Below are 20,412 nucleotides of genomic sequence, written 5' to 3'. Positions count from 1 at the left end.
TCGTCCTTGTCACACACACGCAACTTGTCCACCAAATTTTGTCTGTTCCGAATCTGTCCATAACTTTTTGAGATATCCTGTTCACATACAGACAAACAGTGTTCTACTAGTAGTAGAGGATATAAATGTTTGTTAGGGGATCATGGGCTCTAATATTTTTGTGGAAAAAGAAAGGAGAATTAAACAAAAGTTTATTGAGCAATATATACAGTGCCTATAGAAAGTCTACACCCCCTTTTAAAATTATCACCTTTTGAAATTAAATTGGAATTATAATGCATTAAATCAGACTTTTTCCACCTTTATTTACACATCGTAACCCTCTAACTTCCAAGTGAAAAACAAATTCTACAAATTTCAGAAAATTAATTAAAAATATAAAACTAGAATATCTTGGTTGGATAAGTGTCCACACCCCCTGAGTTAATACTTAGTGGAAGCACCTTTAACAGCAATTACACCTGTGAGTCTGTTGAGATAGGTCTCTACCAAGTTTACACACCTTGATTCGGCAATATTTGCCCATTGATTAGGCAATATTTGCCCATTCTTCTGTACAAAACAAGCTCAGTCAAGTAGTGTGGTAGTGTTGATGGACAGAAATCTTCAAGTCATGACAGATTTTTTTTATTGGATTTAGGTTGGGGCACTGATTGGGTCAATCAAGGACATTTATCTTTTTGTTCCTTAGCCACTCCAGTGTAGCTTTGGTTGTGTGCTTCTGGTCGATGCCATGTAGAAAGGTGAACTTCCGTCCCAATTTCAGCTTTCTTGCAGAGGGCAGCAGGTTTTCCTCTATGATTTTTCTATCCTGACAAGTGCCCCAGTCCCTGCTGATGAGAAACATCCCCATAACATGATGCTGCCACCACCATGCTTCACAGTAGGTATGATGGTCTTTGGGTGATGTGCTGTGTTGGGTTTGCGCCAAATAATGTTTTGTATTTAGGCCAAAAAGTTCCATCTTAGTTTTGTCAGACCACAAAACGTTTTGCCACATGGCTTCAGAATCTCCGGAGTGTTTTTTTGCCTACCTCAAATGAGACTCGAGGTGGGCTTTTTTGAGTAATGGCTTCCCTCTTGCCACCCTACGGTGCAGGCCAGACTTGTGGAGTGCTTGGGATATTGATGTCACATGCACACAGAGACGAGTCTTTTCCATAAAGACCTGTAGCTCTTTTAAAGTTGCCATTGGCCTCTTGGTGGCCTCTCTGATCAGTCTCCTTGTTTGGTCATCCAGTTTGGAGGGACGGCAGGGTCTTGCTGGGGCCTTACGCCTTCCACTTCTTAATGATTGTCTTGACTATGCTCTAAGGGATATGCAAGGCCTTTGAAATATTTTTTCATACGCATCCCATGATCTGTGCCTTTCCACAACTTTATCCCGGAAGTCTTTTGAAAGCTCCTTGGTGCTCATGGTTGAGTCTTTGCTGTGAAATGCACTACCCAGCAGAGGAAACCTACAGGACAACTAATTTTATTCTGAAATAATCAGAATCACCACAATTTAACAAGTGGAGGCAAATTAACTTGGTGTTTGATTTTGATGGTGATTGGTTACACGTGAGCTAATTTACAATTGCTATTATAAGGGGGGTGAACACTTATCTAACCAATATATTCTAGTTTTGTGTTTTAAAAGAATTTTCTGAAATTTGTAGAATTTGTTTTTCGTTTGGAAGTTGTGGGTTACGATGTGTAAATAAGGGTGGAAAAAGTGTGGTTTAATGCAATTTAATATCTGGCTATAAGCTAACAAAATGTGACAATTTTCAAAGGGGCTGTTGACTTTCTATAGGCACTGTATATTTAACAACTTTACATGTATGCTTAAGCAATGATATAACTAAATCACTATAAATGCGTGTACTATATTGAAATTATTGCAAATAAACTTGGGCACAAGCTTTTTCACGCATCTTTCCCATTATCAAAATTGACGTCCGGGATTCTCTTCAGACAGCAGGGTGACATGCTGCATTTGTTTGATGGTTATAAACCTGAATATTTTATTACCCTGCGCTCGTGAAGCGAAAAGTGGGGTTAAGCATTCAGGTACGTACGTATGTGTCTGCATTTCAGTAAAGTAAAGTGTGTGCCATGTCAGCATTTTAAAAATTCATTTTCTGAGCAGCCGTTGGGTCCGATTGACATGAAATTTTCACCATAGGAGGGCCTCCTCCTGTATAATATTTTAATGAATATTATGACGTCATAGCTCACGTGGTACAGGCGCCATCTTAGAAAAACGTTACACCTCTATATCTCCCAAACCGCTCAATGGAAAAAATGGAAACATAGCTCATTGTCAAGTACTCACCATGGGGAATAAGATATGTTGATGATGATGTCATCGGTGCCTTAATTATGAAGTCATAATTCGACAAGTACAACACTTGATCTGATCAGTATGAAAAAAAAAATTCCTCTGCAACTGTTAGTCTGATTGGCGCGAAATTTTCAGAATATGAGTGGCGCTTCCTGTGGAATTTTAAAAATGATAATTATGACGTCATATGTCACGTTGTACAGGCGCCATCTTGGAAAAATCGAAAAAAAGGTTGCACCTCTATCTCCAAAACCGCTCCATGGAAAAAAACTGAAACATGGCTCATTGTCAAGTACTCCGCTTGGGGAATAAGATATGTTAATGATGATGTCATCGGTGCTTTAATTATGACGTTATAATTCGACAAGTACAATGCTTGATTCGATCGGTATGAATTTTTTTCTCTGCAATTTTTGGTCTGATTGACAGGAAATTTTACCCATAGGAGGGCCTCCTCCTGTAGAATATTCTAATGATTATTGTGACGTCATAGGTCACGTAGTACAGGCGCCATCTTGGAAAAACTTCGCACCTCTATATCTCTGAAACCACTCCATGGAAATCATTGAGACCTGGCTCATTGTCACCGACTCCCCATTGGGAATAAGATATGTTAATGACGATGTCATCGGTGCCTTTGATATGACGTCATAATTCGACAAATACAACACATCCATCTGATCATTATTTCAAAAAATTTCAGCAACTGTGGGTATGATGGACATTAAATTTTCACCATAGGAGCTCCTCCTTTAGAATATTTTAATGATAATCATGACATCATAGGTCATTATTTCATTCATTCATTCATATTCATTCATGACATCATAGGTCATGTGTTACAGGCGCCATCTTGGAAAAACGGAAAAACGTTGCATCTCCAAAACCACTCTATGGATTAAATTTAACGGTGACATAATTGGTGCCATAATTATGACATCATAATTCGACAGGGACAACGCTTAGTCTGATCAGTTTGAAATTTATTGAGCATGATCCATGCAACAATTATTTAGAGAATATAAATTTATGATGTCATCGCTCACGTGGTCTGGCAGCCATGTTAGATCAAAAAAAAGAAACGTTCAAAAACAGAAGAGTTGGCTTACACCAAGTTGACTGCGCAGGGTAAGTATTCTATGAATACCATCTAGTTATAATCTGTGATGAGCCTTTCCTTTTATTATGTCAAATTAAAATATGAATCATCCTTTTGCAAACTGACATTGGAATGCATGCTTGATTCATTGCAATTCAATTCATGGTTTTATTATCAAACCATCGCAGCCAGAAGCTGAATTGTGATCCATTTAAAAGATATATGAAAATCAAGATAATAATTATTTTTTTTCCAATGACTAATAACATCTACAAATAAATAAAATTTATTTTAAAACACTAATTTTAAATAGGTTACAATAATATAAGATACAACAAGATGCAAGTTTATGAAATGCATAGATCAATATAAAGTTATGTCGACACAAAAAAAGCCTGAAGAAAAATATGAAAGGCAATATCTGCAACTTCTTGCTCTTACTCGTAGTGACAACTGTTACGGATTTGTCACTTCCGTTGTTGTGGTTCTCATCCACTGTAAACATTTTTGGTTGCATGTACTATTATTGTTATCGTTTAGGTGAAATAGAGATAACTGTTTTCAAAAGGTAAAAAAAGTTAGTGTTTTAAAAGAAACCGGAAACCGGATCGGGAACCGGAGGAGGAAGAAGAGGCGGAGCGAGTGAGGTCGAAGAAGGAGCCGAGCTGCTTGGAGGTCTGGAGCAAATGCTGGCGAACGGGGGTCTCTAGCGAACTTTGGGGTTTCCTGGGAAAGGGATTCCTGCGACAGAGTTGTTATCGCTGTGACAGATAAACCTGCGTGACAGGTTTTGCGGTTGATTCCGAAGAGAATCATTGGAGTGCCGTTACGTCTCGAGAACGGACCATTGGCCATTTTACCTCGCGCCTGATTTCGCATCGCTCCAGGTTTTTCACCTCGCTTCAACCATTTCACCGCATCCAGACGTTAACCTGGTGTGTGTGTGTAACGTGGATTTTGAGTGTGAATTTGCGGTTTGCCGATTGGGAGCCGTTGAACGTCCATACCCGAAGGTGTGATTTCCCAGCCGCCTCTTGAGGACACTTTTGCCCATCTTTGGTAGTGTGACTGTCAACCGAGTGGGATTCTGGTCTCGATACAACATCGTTCTGACGATCACTGGAACGTGGATCGACTTTGGCTTGAAGCCGGGTCAGAGACATTGGGAATGTTATTTTCGCTCACTTGGAGCACAGTGAGTTTTATTGTACGAAACTGATGGTACCATCATAGGAATGATATATTGGTTGTACAATTGATTACTATTGTTTTTGTGCTGTTATTCTTGTGTGACCTTAATACAATACTTGTTTGTTGGTAACAATTGGTGTGGTTTCACTATTGATCTTTGACATACAGAATAACACATCTTTCTGCCGTGACTCCTCTCGGGGCTCGGAGGTACACCGTGACCGGGGTTTGGGGAGGAGCACAAAACAGAAATTGGGGGCCTCGTCCGGGATAGAATTCCCTAAGATTTCCAAAATTCCCAAATTTGGAATTTCCTAACATTCCCAAATTTTTTCAAAAATTGGAATTTTTTTGGTGTGAAGGTTAACAGGTGCTAACTGATAGTCACAATGGTGTTTGACGCAGAAAAGTTTGCGGCGTCCCCTAATGAGGCACAGTTCCAGGCGTTAAAAAGATCGGAACTCATGATATTGGCCAAATATTTTAACTTGGAGGTCCTAGTTAATATGAAGAAAGCAGAGATGCAGACATTGGTGGTGGAGTGTCTAGTGGGACAAGGAACATGGGAAGAAGTAGCCTTGGATTGGTTAACAGAGGAAAAAGGAAATGTGGAGCTCCGTTAAATGGAGATGCAACTGCAGAGCCAGGAAAGGTTAGAAGAGAGAAGAGCAGAGGAAAGGAGAGCTGAAAAGGAAAGAGCAGAACAGGAACGAGAACTCGAGGAGAGAAGAGCAGAGGAAAGGAGAGCCGAAAGGGAGTTAAAGGAACATGACATGGAGTATCAGAAGGAACTTAAACTCAAGGAGCTGGAATTACTGGGAGAACGGAGAGAAGTAGTATCCATGCCGGCTAGTTCGACAACTAGTGAGAACTCTTGGGATGTTGGTAGGCATGTGAGGCTGGTTCCACCCTTCAATGAAAAGGAGGTAGCCAAGTTTTTTTTTACATTTTGAGAAGGTGGCTCAAATGCTAAAATGGCCTGTGGGGTCCTGGACTATGTTAGTGCAAAGTGTTCTGGTGGGTAAAGCTGAAGATATATTTTTGGCTTTACCGATTGACCAATGTGCAGATTATGAGATAGTGAAGAAAGCCATTCTCAAAGCCTATGAATTTGTCCCTGAAGCTTACCGGCAAAAATTCCGGAATGCCAGGAAGAGGGAGAGTGAGACCCATGTGGAGTTTGCCAGAATGAAGGAAACCATGTTTGATAGGTGGTGTGACTCGAAGGAGATTGGGAAAGACTTCAACCTGTTACGACAATTGATCTTGGTGGAGGAATTCAAACAGTGTGTCCACGTGGATATTAAAGTACATCTGGATGAGAAGAAAGTACCAGAGTTGTATGAGGCAGCAAACGTGGCAGATGACGATGCCTTGACACACAGGATGGGGTTCCACAAACCTATCTTCCCGCCTAGAGTTAGCCAGGGGAGTTACGGAAAATCAGGTTTGGAGAACAAATTTTCATGGAGGTGGCTTAGAGAGGACTATCGGGACAAATCTGATACCGCGACTTTTAGGGATCAGAAGACTGCAGTTCCAAGACATACCTATCTTTCGGGGAGCCCGAGGCAGACCACGAGTTTTTCCTCCGGGCCTACTTGCGTCTTTTGCAAGAAACCTGGACATTTGATGTCCCAATGTTACGCCCTGAAAAGGAAAAATCAGGAGCGGAGTCAAACTAGTGCAACTCCGAATGCAATGGCCAATGCGAGAAATCGTCCTTGGAGGACAGTGCCTTGTGAAGGTTCCCATGCCAAAGTTACGGCATCACAGAACGACCTTGTTCAAGAGGGATACAAACCTTTTATTTCAGAGGGGTTTGTGTCACTGGATGGAGACTTAACGAACCAGAGACCTGTTAGGGTATTGAGGGACACAGGAGCACATCAATCTTTGATGCTTGAAGGCATTTTGCCATTGTCAGAGAAGACGGCAACTGGTGTTAGTGTTCTTTTACAGGGGGTTGGTGGCTATGTTAAAGCTCCGCTTCATGTCATCCATTTAAAGTCTGATTTGGTGTCAGGACCGGTCACGGTAGGTTTACAAGCCACTCTTCCTGTAGAGGGAATCTCTTTTATTATCGGGAATGATTTGGCCGGTGGTCGAGTTTCTGGTAATACGATGTTGGTTGAAAAGCCCAGTATGGAAAATAACACCGCACAGTTAGAGCAGGAGATTCTGGGTATCTTTCCATCCTGTGCAGTGACTCGTGCTAGGCGGAGGAAGCGCTCTGAAGAGAAGGAGAAGGAAGGCGATGTGGATTTGGATTCCTTCGAGGTATTGGAGGAAAATTCAAAAGAGGAAATGGAGTGTCCGTCGGAGACATCTGGGAACGAGGTTGAACAAACGGTGCTGGTCCGAAAGGGACTTGTTGAAGAACAACACGGAGATTCGGAGATCCGGAGTTTGATTGATAAAGCCGTTACAGTGGAAGAGGCTATGAAGATACCTGTTGGTTACTTCATGAAAGGGGAAATACTCATGAGAAAATGGAGACCACCAGAGGTGCCAGCAAACGATGAGTGGAAAGTTCATTACCAAATTGTGGTGCCACCACCGTACCGGAAGGAGATATTGAGTTTGGTGCATGAGACACCTTTGGCCGGACACCTTGGAGTGAACAAGACCTGTGACAGAATATTGGTACATTTTTTCTGGCCAGGATTGCGACGTGATGTGGCGGAGTTCTGTAAATCTTGCCACTCTTGCCAGCTGGTGGGAAAACCTAATCAGAAAGTCCCATCCGCACCTTTAAAACCAATTCCAGCTTTTGCAGAGCCATTCAGCCGAGTCATTATTCACTGTGTAGGCCCTTTACCTAAAACTAAGCCTGGACATCAGTATTTGCTGACCATCATGTGCGCTTCCACAAGGTTCCCAGAGGCAGTGCCTCTTAGAAAAATTACTGCAGCAGTTATTGCGAAGGCCTTGATTAAATTTTTCACTTTGGTTGGCCTACCTAAGGTCATCCAGTCTGATCAGGGTTCCAATTTCATGTCAACGCTTTTTCAGCAAGTGGTACACCTGTTGGGAGTGGAGCAAGTAAGATCAAGTACTTACCATCCCGAGAGCCAAGGGGCCTTGGAAAGGTTTCACCAGACATTGAATAATATGATCAGAACGTATTGTTTTGAATGTGACAAGGATTGGGATGAGGGAATACCCTTATTGTTGTTTGCTACGAGGGAATCTGTTCAGGAGTCATTGGGATTCAGTCCTTTTGAACTTGTGTTTGGACACGCAGTTCGAGGACCGTTGAAATTGGTGAAAGAACAGTGGCTACAGGAGGAGTCACAGTCAACAGTGGTGGAGTATGTGTCAACGGTTAGGCACAGATTGGCAAAGGCTTGTGAAGTTGCGAGAAGCAACTTGAAAGTGACACAGGATAAAATGAAAGTGAGACATGACAAGAAATCTCAGATAAGAAATTTCAGTCCTGAGGACCGAGTGTTAGTGTTGCTTCCTGTTCCAGGTCAGCCACTACAGGCTAGGTATTTTGGTCCCTATGCAATCGAAAGGAGGGTTAATGAAACAGATTACATGGTGACAACTCCCGACGGACGGAAAAAGCGGCAGCTGTGTCATGTCAACCGACTGAAGAAATATTATGAGAGGAAGCCTGTGGAGAAAATGGTTCCTGTCTCACCTCTCACCTGCAGTCAGGGTGCAAGAGAATCCAGAGGTTGAGGCCAGTGTGAAGTTTGATAACTTTGATGACCAGGCTTGTCCCAGATTGACGAACACGGAAGTGTTGTCATTTAGATGAGAAATTAGGTCATTTGATGAGGGAACAACAAGGACAACTGTCCAGCCTAATTTTTGATTTTGCACATTTGTTCACAGATGTACCTGGTCGTACTGACTTCGTATATCATGATATTGAGGTGGTAGAAGCCACTCCTGTGAAGCAACACCCCTATCGGATGAACCCTGTGAAGATGGAGTATCTTCGGAAGGAGGTTCAGTATATGTTGGAGAATGACATCATCGAACCAAGCAGCAGTGAATGGAGCTCACCATGTGTGTTGGTTCCAAAACCCGATGGCAGTTTTCGTTGTTGTACGGATTTAAAACGGGTTAACGCAGTGACCAAGACCGACTCATATCCCCTCCCGAGGATTGATGACTGTATTGATAGAATAGGCCCAGCTAAATTTGTAACTAAGTTTGACTTGCTGAAAAGGTATTGGCAGATTCCTCTTACTGATAGAGCCAAGGAAATCTCGGCTTTAGTCACACCAAATGGGTTGTATCAGTACAAGGTTCTTCCCTTTGGATTGAAAAATGGGCCTGCTACATTTCAACGGCTGATTAATAAGCTCATTGCAGACCTTGAGGGGGTGGAGGCTTATCTGGATGATGTCATCATCCACACCATGACCATGGAAGATCATATTAAACAAATTCATGCATTTTTCAAGAAACTGACCGAGGCAGGGTTGACCATCAACTTATCTAAGAGTGAGTTTGTAAAGGCACAGGTGGTGTTCCTAGGCCATGTAGTAGGTCAGGGTCAGGTGCAACCGGTGACAGCCAAGATAGAAGCCATTGATCGCTTCCAAGTTCCAAAAGGGAAGAAGGAGCTTATGAGATTCTTGGGTATGGCTGGTTGGTACCGGCGGTTCTGCAGGAATTTTTCTGATGTGGTAGCCCCTTTAACGAATTTGCTGAGGAAAGAGACCAAGTTTGTTTGGGATGACAAATGTCAGGCTGCCTTTGCCCACGTCAAAGCGATATTAATGAGCTCTCCTGTCCTAGCAGCCCCGGATTTTCAAGAACCATTCAAGTTGGCCATTGATGCAGGTGATGTGGTGGCTGGGGCAGTTCTATTTCAGGAAGATGAGGATGGAGTGGATCACCCGGTGTGCTACTATTCCAAAAAGTTTAACAAACACCAGGCAAATTATGCCACTGTGGAAAAAGAGACCCTTGCTCTCCTGCTAGTGCTTCAGCATTATGAGGTGTATCTAGGAACTACTACCTTTCCTATAAAAGTCTTCACTGATCACAACCCCTTAACCTTCATTCAAAAAATGAAAAATAAAAATCAGAGGTTGACGTTATCCAGACGTTAACCTGGTGTGTGTGTGTAACGTGGATTTTGAGTGTGAATTTGCGGTTCGCCGATTGGGAGCCGTTGAACGTCCATACCCGAAGGTGTGATTTCCCAGCTGCCTCTTGAGGACACTTTTGCCCATCTTTGGCAGTGTGACTGTCAACCGAGCGGGATTCTGGTCTCGATACAACATCGTTCTGACGATCACTGGAGCGTGGATCGACTTTGGTTTGAAGCCGGGACAGAGACATTGGGAATGTTATTTTCGCTCACTTGGAGCACAGTGAGCTATATTGTACGAAACTGATTGTACCATCATAGGAATGATATATTGGTTGTACAATTGATTAATATTGTTATTGTACTGTTATTCTTGTGTGACCTTAATACAATACTTGTTTGTTGGTAACAATTGGTGTGGTTTCACTATTGATCTTTGACATACAGAATAACACATCTTTCTGCCGTGACTCCTCTCGGGGCTCGGAGGTACACCGTGACCGTGGTTTTGGGGAGGAGCAAGTAACACAACTGACAACTTCTTGTCGGCCAATAAAAAGGTGATATTGACCTTTAGGACATCACCAAAATTCTTTACCATGTTTGATTTCCAATTCAGTACTGCTTAACTTCCCACTGCGTAAGACTCATCTGCATTATTATGCAATCTACGACATAAAACACAATGGCAGTTTGTGTGTTTGTACAGATGTCTGTTCCCTTTCATAAGGGTAGCTATTAAAGGGCAATCTCTCAACACGAGTGTGTGTTCACTACGGTCTATTTTTTTAGGATAAAACAAACTCAAAAAACATTTTCCATAAAACAGTAATTATGTCTTCTTTTGGAATTGCAGAACCTTGTAGGTTGTAGTAGTAGGCTTGCAAACCGAGACTCGAGGGCGGTGTACAGAAACGTTCTTTTTTAAATAACAATAAATACAAGGCGCAGGGAGGTGGAATTTGCTGCACATGATGTGCAATGCACACAAAGTAAAATGAGTGTTAATTTACGTCCATAGGATGTCTCATAAATATAGAAGATATAAGCACATCAGACACTAGGCCGAGGCTTAAAATTTTGCCAGGCTCATGAGGCTGCACCATCGAATCGACGAGTCCAACCCATCATTTTGACGGGTTTTTTTTAATTTTTACTAATATGTCTATATTGTGGGTTGTGTCTCCTGTCCCTCCAAACGCCTCCAAAGCCCTTCACACTGCTTTTTGATGCTTTTGAGTCTAAATCGCTAAAGATTGGAGGCCAATTATGAACCACAGTAGCAGTTCTAAAGCTTGCACACTGCAGACAGGTCCGCCTTTCTGTAAAATATTATCTGGTCCCGCATCAGTACCCTTTTCAGCATTCATCTTTCCTTCCCCTGCTCAAGTTATCACATATATTTGTCCATCAACCTACTCCTAATCAATCCAAGTCTAACCCTTCTGCTGACATACCTTATGTTATGCATCTTCTGTCTGGAAAATCATCTTGTTCTGTCAAAATCTGATCCCCCACCTCCATTTTGTCATGGCAATCCTTCCTTCGCTTCAATCTGCAGTATACCACTCATACTTTGTTTATGCCAAATCTGATCCTTCTGCTCTCCTTCCCTGCTTTAGCTCCTTTTCTCTTGGTCACGTAACTGTTTTTAAGCCGATCCAACACTGGTCACGTTTCAGCCTCTTTTCTTCAAGACGAACTCTCACTATTACAGCATCAACCCAAGTCTTTCTGCTCTCAATGAAGCTCCAAACTAACATGATTGCATAATGAGTAAGAAAATTGGCAATTAACATCTATATGGTTTTGATTACAATCAGATCCAAACGATCTTTTTTGTTTTGTATTAGCAGAATCAGTCCATATAGTTTCCTTTTACTCTTGAGACCTTGGTGGTGTCTTCATCAGGATAACGACTTGCCAAATTCTACAATCTACCCAGCACATAATACATGCCTGACTACTGAAAGGAAACGAGAAATTGTCTTGTATGGAGGCAGTGGTATTCCATTTCAAAAAGTACCTTTTTGGTTTCCAAAAAAAACCCCTTAAATTCAATTTCCAAAAATAAATTCCGTTTTGTGTTCCCAATGGAAAAAATAAGCATTTATTTGTGCACTTGCATTGGAAAAAAAATTTCCTGTGCATTTCTCCATGGACTTGATTTCCACAATGTAATTATGAAGTTTTTTTTGGGGGGGGTTTTTTTAATACACCACAATTTCTTGCACAAGGAATACTGTCTATACCCAGAGCGTGAGCACAGCCAATGAATGCTTCCTTTACTCACTTCAGACGAGTGGCGCTGTGAATCTTGATCTCGATTGCTGGTAATACTGAATACAATTCCATGTAACAATCTCTGGAGAGCCCAATCAAAGGGAAATTTGATTTGAAGTTTGAGAAAATAGAATTCGCCTCAATTATCCGAACCGAAAATTTTCCATGGCACCTCTGAGCAGTGTATTTTGCCGTCAGGTTGACACAAACATGGGTAATAATAAAATGAAAAATAAATGATAACGGCAGGTGAAAAAAATGTGGAAACCGGCTGATTGGGACGCGGCACTTTAAGTTGATCTTGATTATGATGTTCATGTGTGCTCACCTATTAAGGAAGCAGTATGCACATTGGCATAAATATACTGGGGTCAAAAAATGTTTTTCATAATTATTTTTTGGTAATCTCATCTGTATTTCGATTTTTTGCTGTTAAATAAATAAATAAATAAAGAGTTCCTTCAAAGTTGCACGCATGCGCATATAAAAAAAACAAAAAAAAACCACCTTTAGAGGCCATTTTTCCCCGCAAGCGGGGGTTGGCCTTTTTCGGGAACTGTGGTTGTTGTTGTTTTTCGGTCCCCTTTTTGAAGCAATGTTTTACGGCCGGATGCCCTTCCTGACGCCAACCTTTTTTGCCGCCTTTAACGACAAGCAGGGAATTACCAGTGAACTGGTACTCAATTTGCCGACCTCGGAAGGATGACAGGCTGAGTCAACCCCCCTGGCGTTAATTCAGCGATTGACCGGGATTCGAACCCAGGATCCTAGGATCCTAAGCCGGCACCCTAGCCGCTAGCCCAACACCAGGGACTTCGCGCATATATTTTGTTGCGCGATATTTTGATATTTTGTTTTTGCCTTTTTCGCCAAATTTTCAATAAAGTGTGATGTCATTCAAATATAATTTCACCCTGGGCTCTCCAGAGATTGTGACCGAAAGAGCGATGTTTGTCAGAAACAGCCTTGCCCCCCCCCCTCCCCCCCAAAACACAAACCTTAAAATTTTTATGTACAATGAAGAACTAGTCTTACTCGTGAATGGCGGTGAAATCTGCAATGGTGGACAGGAAGTGTACATCAAGGGATGAAATCAACAGGATGTTCATCGAGGTGTGCTAACCGCCATGAGAAGAGGAACTTGACGCTTCACCTGCATTAACACTTTGTCATAGTAAAAGAGGATTTTACCCCTTTGTGTTTTGTTTTTCGCTCTAATGAAGGGTGAGCAGCGCCGAAACTTCAGCTTCCCGCTTCCCGCTTCCCATGGCAGTTAACAACATCATGTTGATTTCATCCATTTTATATTTTATGATGTACAAGGGGGAATGAAATGTTTCCTCTTACCAAGAAGTGCAGAAGCCTCAAATAAGTTCTGTCACTCAAGCTTTTGGGTCTCACTATCTGCCATGATCTTTCCTGGGAAAACCACATTTCAAATCTGGCCTCCAAAGCCAGTCGCCGACTGGGCATCCTCCGTCGTGCGAAGTCCTTCCTTGGTACACCTGAGCTCCTCACCACTTACAAGGCTTTCATCTGCAGCTCAATGGAATACTGCTCTCTCCTCGAGGCTGGTGCTCCTGCCTCACACCTAGCTCGTCTTCAAGCTGTTGAAACCAAAGCGTTCAGAATCATTGGAATCTCCCGCGATGAAGTTAACTCCGAGGGCCTTTCACTCACTCACCGCAGGCAGGTTGGTGGTCTTTCCGTCTTCTACCGACTCCTCTCTGGCCTTGCTTCCCCCCCCCCCCCCCAGCTCTCTCTGGGCTCTGTCCCCCAAATGTTCCTACAGGTCGCACAAGATCTGCCTGCAACCCTCTTATGGTTAAACTGCCAAAATCAAGACTCTCTGCTCACCTTCATTCCTCTTTTCTCCAGCCTCTGGAACAAACTCCCTCACTCTCTTCAATCCCACCCCTCCCTCCAGGTCTTTAAAACAGCTGTTCACCACCATCTCTTATGTTCCCCCATCCAAAACCTTGATCTTTTCTACCCCTGCTAATTTCACCCCAAATCCACTTTTTTGAAATACCAACTTCTGTCCTGGAAGCCTTTGGTGTCCTTGTGTTTTGCACTTCTCCCACCCCCCCTTCCCACGCCTCCTCCCCCCAAGCCCTCTCCCTCCCACACATCTCCCGATGTCCCTGCTCTCAAATGTTGTGTTTGTGTGCTTCCCCTTCCCCATCTTGTCTACCGCTCCCTCTTTTTATATATTTTGTTTGTCTGTTTGATTTGTTTGTGTGATAAATGTCAGCTCTTTCACGAGCCTCGATTCTGTATACAAAAACAAAAAAAAACCAGCTGGAATTGATGAGAGTGGACGACGCTCACGCTCTGGGTATAGATGGTACCCTTGTGCATCGAAATGCGGTGTGTTTTTATACCTCTGTTGCTGAAGGCGTGGCAGCTGGATGCATTGTTTTTGGGTTGTCCTTCTGTGCATGATGATATTGTTACCGCAATAACTTGTGAACTGCTTTAGGGATTTTTATGGTGCAACCCGTTGGGCAATGCCGTCTGGAACAGCGTATGTATACAGTATGTATGTATGTATGTATGTATGTATGTATGTATGTATGTATGTATGTATGTATGTCCCTTCCACCGGCATTTTGCGGGTTTATTCCCTTTATAATTCGTTTTCTCTGCAACCGTTGGTTCAATTGATACAAATTTTTTACGAAACTGCTCCCTAGAAAAAATTGAAAGGTGGCTCATTGTAAAGTACTTCCGATGGAGAATAAAACATGTTAATGATAATGTCATAGGTGCCTTCATTAAGACGTCATACATTGACAAGTAGATGCTTGATCCGATCAGTGTGAAACTTATTGATTGTGATCTCGGGATAAATTGGCAGAGAAAAACAAATGATGACATCATCGGTCATGTGTTTCGGCAGCCATATTTTTATGGCATAGCCCGTAGGGCAATGCCATCTGGAATAGCGTTTGTCTGTCCGTCAGGTGTATGTCGGTATGTCCCTCACAAATGTTCACCAATCAGAGCTGAGGATCTGGTCACATTACAGGGGGGCAGCAGATCCAAGCCCAGCTATGTTGTTAGACTATCGGTCTTGTTTTTACCAAACCTGGTACAGGTATGTACTATGATGCAAAGATGATCTGATAAGATTTTGGGGGCAAAGGTTAAAGGCCGATGGTCAAGTGCCCTTTAATTAAAAATCTTTGTTACTGCAATAATTTATGAACCACTCAAGGTATTTCAACCATACTAAACACACTTATGGACAAAGTACAAATAATGAATGAATATAATACAAAGATGAACTGATTCAATTTTAGATTAAATAGGTCAAAGGTCATGTGCCCTTTGAAAATTATTTTCCAGACCATCTATCTATAATTCCAGTAATCTCTGTGTGTATGTGTGTGTGTGTGTATGTGTGTGTGTATGTGTGTGTGTGTGTGTCTGTGTGTCTGTGACCGCTGTTTCTCGACAACCACGGGTCCGATATACTTGAAACTTGCCAGGTATATTGCTGGGGACCTGAGGATTTGCCTTTTCAAGGTTTCATATTAATCGGACAAGTAGTTACCGAGCTATGGCGATTTCTTTACCAAACTCCGCAAGCCGTTCGCTTTGGACCAAACCATTTCATATAAATAGAGGGGGGGGATTGTCACCGTACTCGCAAGCCGTTCGCTTTGGCTTTGCGAATGGACCAAACCATTTCATGTAAATAGAGGGGGGGGGGGGGGGGGGATTGTCACCGTACTCGCAAGCTGTTCGCTTTGGCTTTGCGAATGGACCAAACCATTTCATGTAAATAGAGGGGGGGGATATAATTTTAGATATATATATAGTACGGGCATGCCCTAGTAATTCTAATTGGAAGCATCTGATATTATCTCTCTTCTACTTATCTGTCTCTTTCCTCTCTCTGTCTCCCTTAAATTATGTCCACCACCGAAGATGGGCATAGGTTATTTTTTCACTTCTGACCTGAATGTTTGTCTGTGAGGAAGACTTCTGAAAATGTAGTGGACGAATTTGGATGAAACTTTGTGGACAGGTTGGCACAAGTGTCCACACCCCTTAGAATACCAATTGTAAACTAGAACGGCACTCAGTAGAGAGCATACCTCCGCCAGGTGAACAGTTTATGTTTTGTATCCCATTGATAGGTCGTATCTGGATCCACACCTGAACCAAAATCTAATCGGCTTGTTCTTGTCACAAATTTATGCCTCTAGTTTTGTCATAACTCGTCCATGTCAGAACTTGTCCATAACTTTTTGAGACATCCTGCTGTATATCGTTTTTGGCCCTATCTCTCAACGGTGAAGAATCACTTAAATTCTTCTATCTAGATACAGATCTTCACCAACATTGAATCGATTCTTGTCACACACACAACCTGCCCACCAGGTTCATCCAAATCCGTCCATAACTTTTTGAAATATACTACTATATGTTGGTTTTTAGCCCCATCACTCAATCAAAAAGCCCGATTTCACAGCAAAGACTCAACCATGAGCACCAAGGAGCTTTCAAAAGACCTCTGGGATAACGTTGTGGAAAAGCACAGATCAGGGGATGGGTATGAAATATTCCAAAGGCCTTTGGTATCCCTTGGAGCACAGTTGAGACAATCATTTAGAAGTGGAAGGCATGGTACCACCAAGACCCTGCCTAGATCAGGCCGTCCCTCCAAACTGAATGGCCAAGCGAGGAGATTCCAGGCTAAAAGGCAACAAAAGGTGGCAATTTTGAAAGGTAGTCTAATCTTTCTCCAGGCACTGTATATGTGAAATCCAAGAATATGCAAACACGAAATCATCAAATTTAATGAACCCAAATCATGTGAATACTAACTGAACAAACTACTGTTGTATAACTCCGGGTCAATACAACATGTGACCATCCTGATCAATCAGTGTCACACTTGGGGTTCAATCCCCAATTCCCAGGAACGTGCTGTGACTGCAAAGTTGTTGCATTTGTCAATTGCGTTGAACTCAACAAGGCGTTGCTCGAATGCAGTAAAGAGAACTAATAAAACAACATGAAACACACACTTGTGACTGAAATGTCAGAAAGTTCTTTAAATCACTCGAATTGCCCACCAGGCAATCAACAAATTTACCATTTGTTGCAAACTTGAAATGCCCACGATTGTTTGCTGTTTCCGGCATTGCCAGCTTGGCAGCCATTTTGTCCCTGGGATAAAAGATTTCATCCCTTTGGCTGGGCCACCTCCAGTTCACTACTGCTGGTTCCATCAGTGACACCTTGAAATCATTCTGGATCTGCACATTTCCCCTTCGTACTAAAGCACATCGCAGTGGCCGACATCAATGGTCATGTTGGGTGGCTTATTATGAGCTGTGAGTTTATGTGTCCTTCATGTCCTTGGTCAGAACACTTGACAAGGTAGTAGCATTATCCTCAGAGGAGAGGGTATTGCATTTGAGTCGGTTTGTCTGTCTGTTTGTCCGCACAGAATAAATATGATTTTCTCTGCAACCGTTGGTCTGATCGACAGGAAATGTTCACCATAGGTGCAACTCCACCTGTAGGATTTTTTAAAATGATAATCATGACGTCATAGGTCACGTGGTTCGGCCGCTATCTTGGAAAAATCGAAAAACTTTGCACCTCTATATCTCCGAAACTGCTGAATTGAAAAAAATTGAGACATGGCTCATTGTAAAGAACTCTACATGTGGAATAACATGTTAATGATGATGTCATAGGTGCCTCCATTATGACGTCATAATTCGACAAGTACAAAACTTAATCCGATCAAGATGAAATTACTTGAGCATAATCTAGGAATAAATGAGTTTAGAAAAAAAAAAAAAAGGATGACGTCATCGGTCACGTGGTTCGGCCGCCATATTTGTTTTAACACAAAAGCCTTAAAAACCACAGAAAATACATCCTCGCAAGGGTTTGCAATCTCTGCTCTTTTTCTTGTTTCTAACTGTGATGGCATCTTTCCTTCCAGGGGCTTGATGACCAACATCATCACGCTTGCAGTAGTTTTTTTTTTTTTTTTACCATTTTCACAGTTTCGTCACTCAGGGCCAGGGTGTTTGTTTCTTTGTGTTAGTGCTGGAGTTGGTTGGAAATGTTTCATCAGTTTCCAATTGCTCTTGGCACGGTCTTTTACACGCGGCTTTCCTTCGTCTCGGGGTGGCAGGCACGGCTGAATTAATCATGCGACTTACTCTTGCTGTTGCTTTTGCATAGGTCATGACACTTCTAAATGGGTAAAGCAGAGTCTACCATCCATCATGCAGTGGCAACATGTGCTCGGATAAGTCGACCACATGCGAATGTAGTGATCTTTGTAGGTTTGTGGCTTTCTGGCTGATGCAGACCTTGAAGGAGCTGATGTGTAAAACTCTCTCGTTCCTGGCATTCAGTCATGAAACGTATTCTTGTCGACATCCAGGAATGTAAAAACGGGCACAACTTGCCTTAAACGCCATCCCAGCACCGTCAGCCAATGTCCCTCGGAGCAGATTTTTGATGTCGAGTTCTCATGTTTGTTGTCACTAGATTGGCGAGATGCATGACGGAACATGCTGTAATGGCTACATGTTTTAGCTTAACGCCCATGGAAGAGCTTGTGCATGTATCACCTACAGGACAAGGCCATGTGGAGTATTACTTGAACTATACACAAAAAATTAAGTTAAGCACCCCTACACAACGAATTAAGGTAAGCACCCCCTAATATATATATTCTTTGTGTATATGTATACATTGGCATATATTCTAAGGTATGTGAGATCAAATAATGATTGGTATGACATTAGCAATTATCCATTGATGAAATTGAGTGATCAAAGTGAAAAAAAGTGATTGGTTGAGTCAGTGATCCGATCACGTGGGTCCTACACACGTTATTGACGCAAAGATCGCTAGAGGTCTTCTCAGAACAATGACTGTACGTTAGAAAACATAAACGTCATCCACACTGTCCGTGATGGACCTATAGCTCCATACTTAAATTGAGGTGAAAATATGCCTAAAATTCCCAAAAAATTTCACCTTAAATTATTCAGAATAAAATATTGAAAACGGCATGATTGTTATGTTTTTATGTGACCATAATATCACTTCTCCAGAAAATATAGCAATATCATGGGTATATTACACTGTTTTGACGACAACAAACTTGTAATGTGCGAGGTTGTAAAAAAACGGGGGGGGTGCTTAACCTAATTCTTTGTGTATATTTTGGTAAATTACAAGAACTTCAGTACATTGTAGAAGAGCCGAGCAAGGACATTATATATAGGATTTTAATATTGAGTTTCGGGTTTCTATTAATTGTCTTAAGAAGAAACATTATTATGTTGCTTTGGTGTTGAGGAAGAGGCTTTATAAATAGTGTTGTTTTTTTTTCTCAGGCCATATGGAGTTTGTACAGGTGAAGTCTGAACCATGGGATGTGTCACCAGATGAAGGTAATCATGGATTTTTCATGACCAAAGTGCAGTTGGTTTTGTAATCTATTGATTTCAGACAACATCAGTCGTGCCTGACCATTATATTAGGATCCATAGGATGTATTTGGTCAGCCACTATTTACGTATACAGTAAAACCTCCATATCCGCATGTTCCACGTATTTGCAAATTGGTAAATGTATACCGATTCCTAATTCACAACACATCCACCTCTAGTATTCGCGAGTTTGCGAGCCCCCATACCCCTACCTCTGCTTTTCCTCCCATCCACTCGACCACCAACACCGGGACAGGAGTGGGAGATGTTGATAATATATACCGGACCACAAGCACCTCACTGCACCTCTCGACTCGCTATCATGAATTTTCAATTATCGTCGATCATGGCCTCTAAACGTAACATGAGTGGGGAAGTTGAGTCTGCTGTAAATAGACAAAGACAGCGATGAGTTTAAACTGAAAAATGAATGTGTTAAACACTCTGGCTACGTGTGTGAGTGCGTCCGCGGAGGGCAAAAATCCACATTCCGGCCGATCCAACATCATCGTCATTATAATCATCATCCTGTCTTTTATATATATCGACACTATAATACTCTCCTCCAGTCTTTGTCTGTCTGGCATACATTCAGGATGGGGCTTCACCAGTTCAAGGAGGGGCTTAAAAAATATCTCTCCACCATTTTGTTTGCTCCGCAAAGCTCTGAAGTCTTCATAAGCCTCCTTTTTCAGGCTCCGCTTTCTGACTCTCACCGCTTTATCTCGACTCTAATTCACCATCTGATTTCATTTTTCATAGTCGCTAAAATGGTTTAAGACTCGGTTGCAGCAAAAGGTGAGAAAATCGGACAAATATTGCCGTTTAAAAAAATGCATTCTAATAGCTGTTTTGAATGTATTTTGTCGGCTGCGATGTGGGGACGGGGAGAGGAGAGTGAGGGGTGGAGTGGAGAAGAGAGTGAGGGGTGGAGTGGAGAAGAGAGTGAGGGGTGGAGTGGAGAAGA

General features: G+C 42.2%; 1 protein-coding gene across 1 annotated transcript in view; it reads left to right on the top strand.

Annotated features, from left to right (window-relative positions):
* The window catches only part of LOC137424401 (uncharacterized), a 90,614-nt gene that overhangs the window by 58,178 nt on the left and 12,024 nt on the right, over positions 1-20,412 (top strand). Inside the window, exon 3 of the mRNA XM_068111820.2 lies at positions 19,350-19,406. Within this exon, the coding sequence (XP_067967921.2) occupies positions 19,350-19,406 (57 nt within the window). The remainder of the gene's footprint in view (positions 1-19,349; positions 19,407-20,412) is intronic.

This window comes from Myxine glutinosa, chromosome 4 (assembly GCF_964187855.1).
Source record: "Myxine glutinosa chromosome 4, kmMyxGlut1.1, whole genome shotgun sequence".
NCBI classification, from domain to species: Eukaryota; Metazoa; Chordata; class Myxini; order Myxiniformes; family Myxinidae; genus Myxine; species Myxine glutinosa.
The sequence above is the reverse complement of the archived record's forward strand: the minus strand, read 5'-3'. Positions and strand labels throughout refer to the sequence as shown.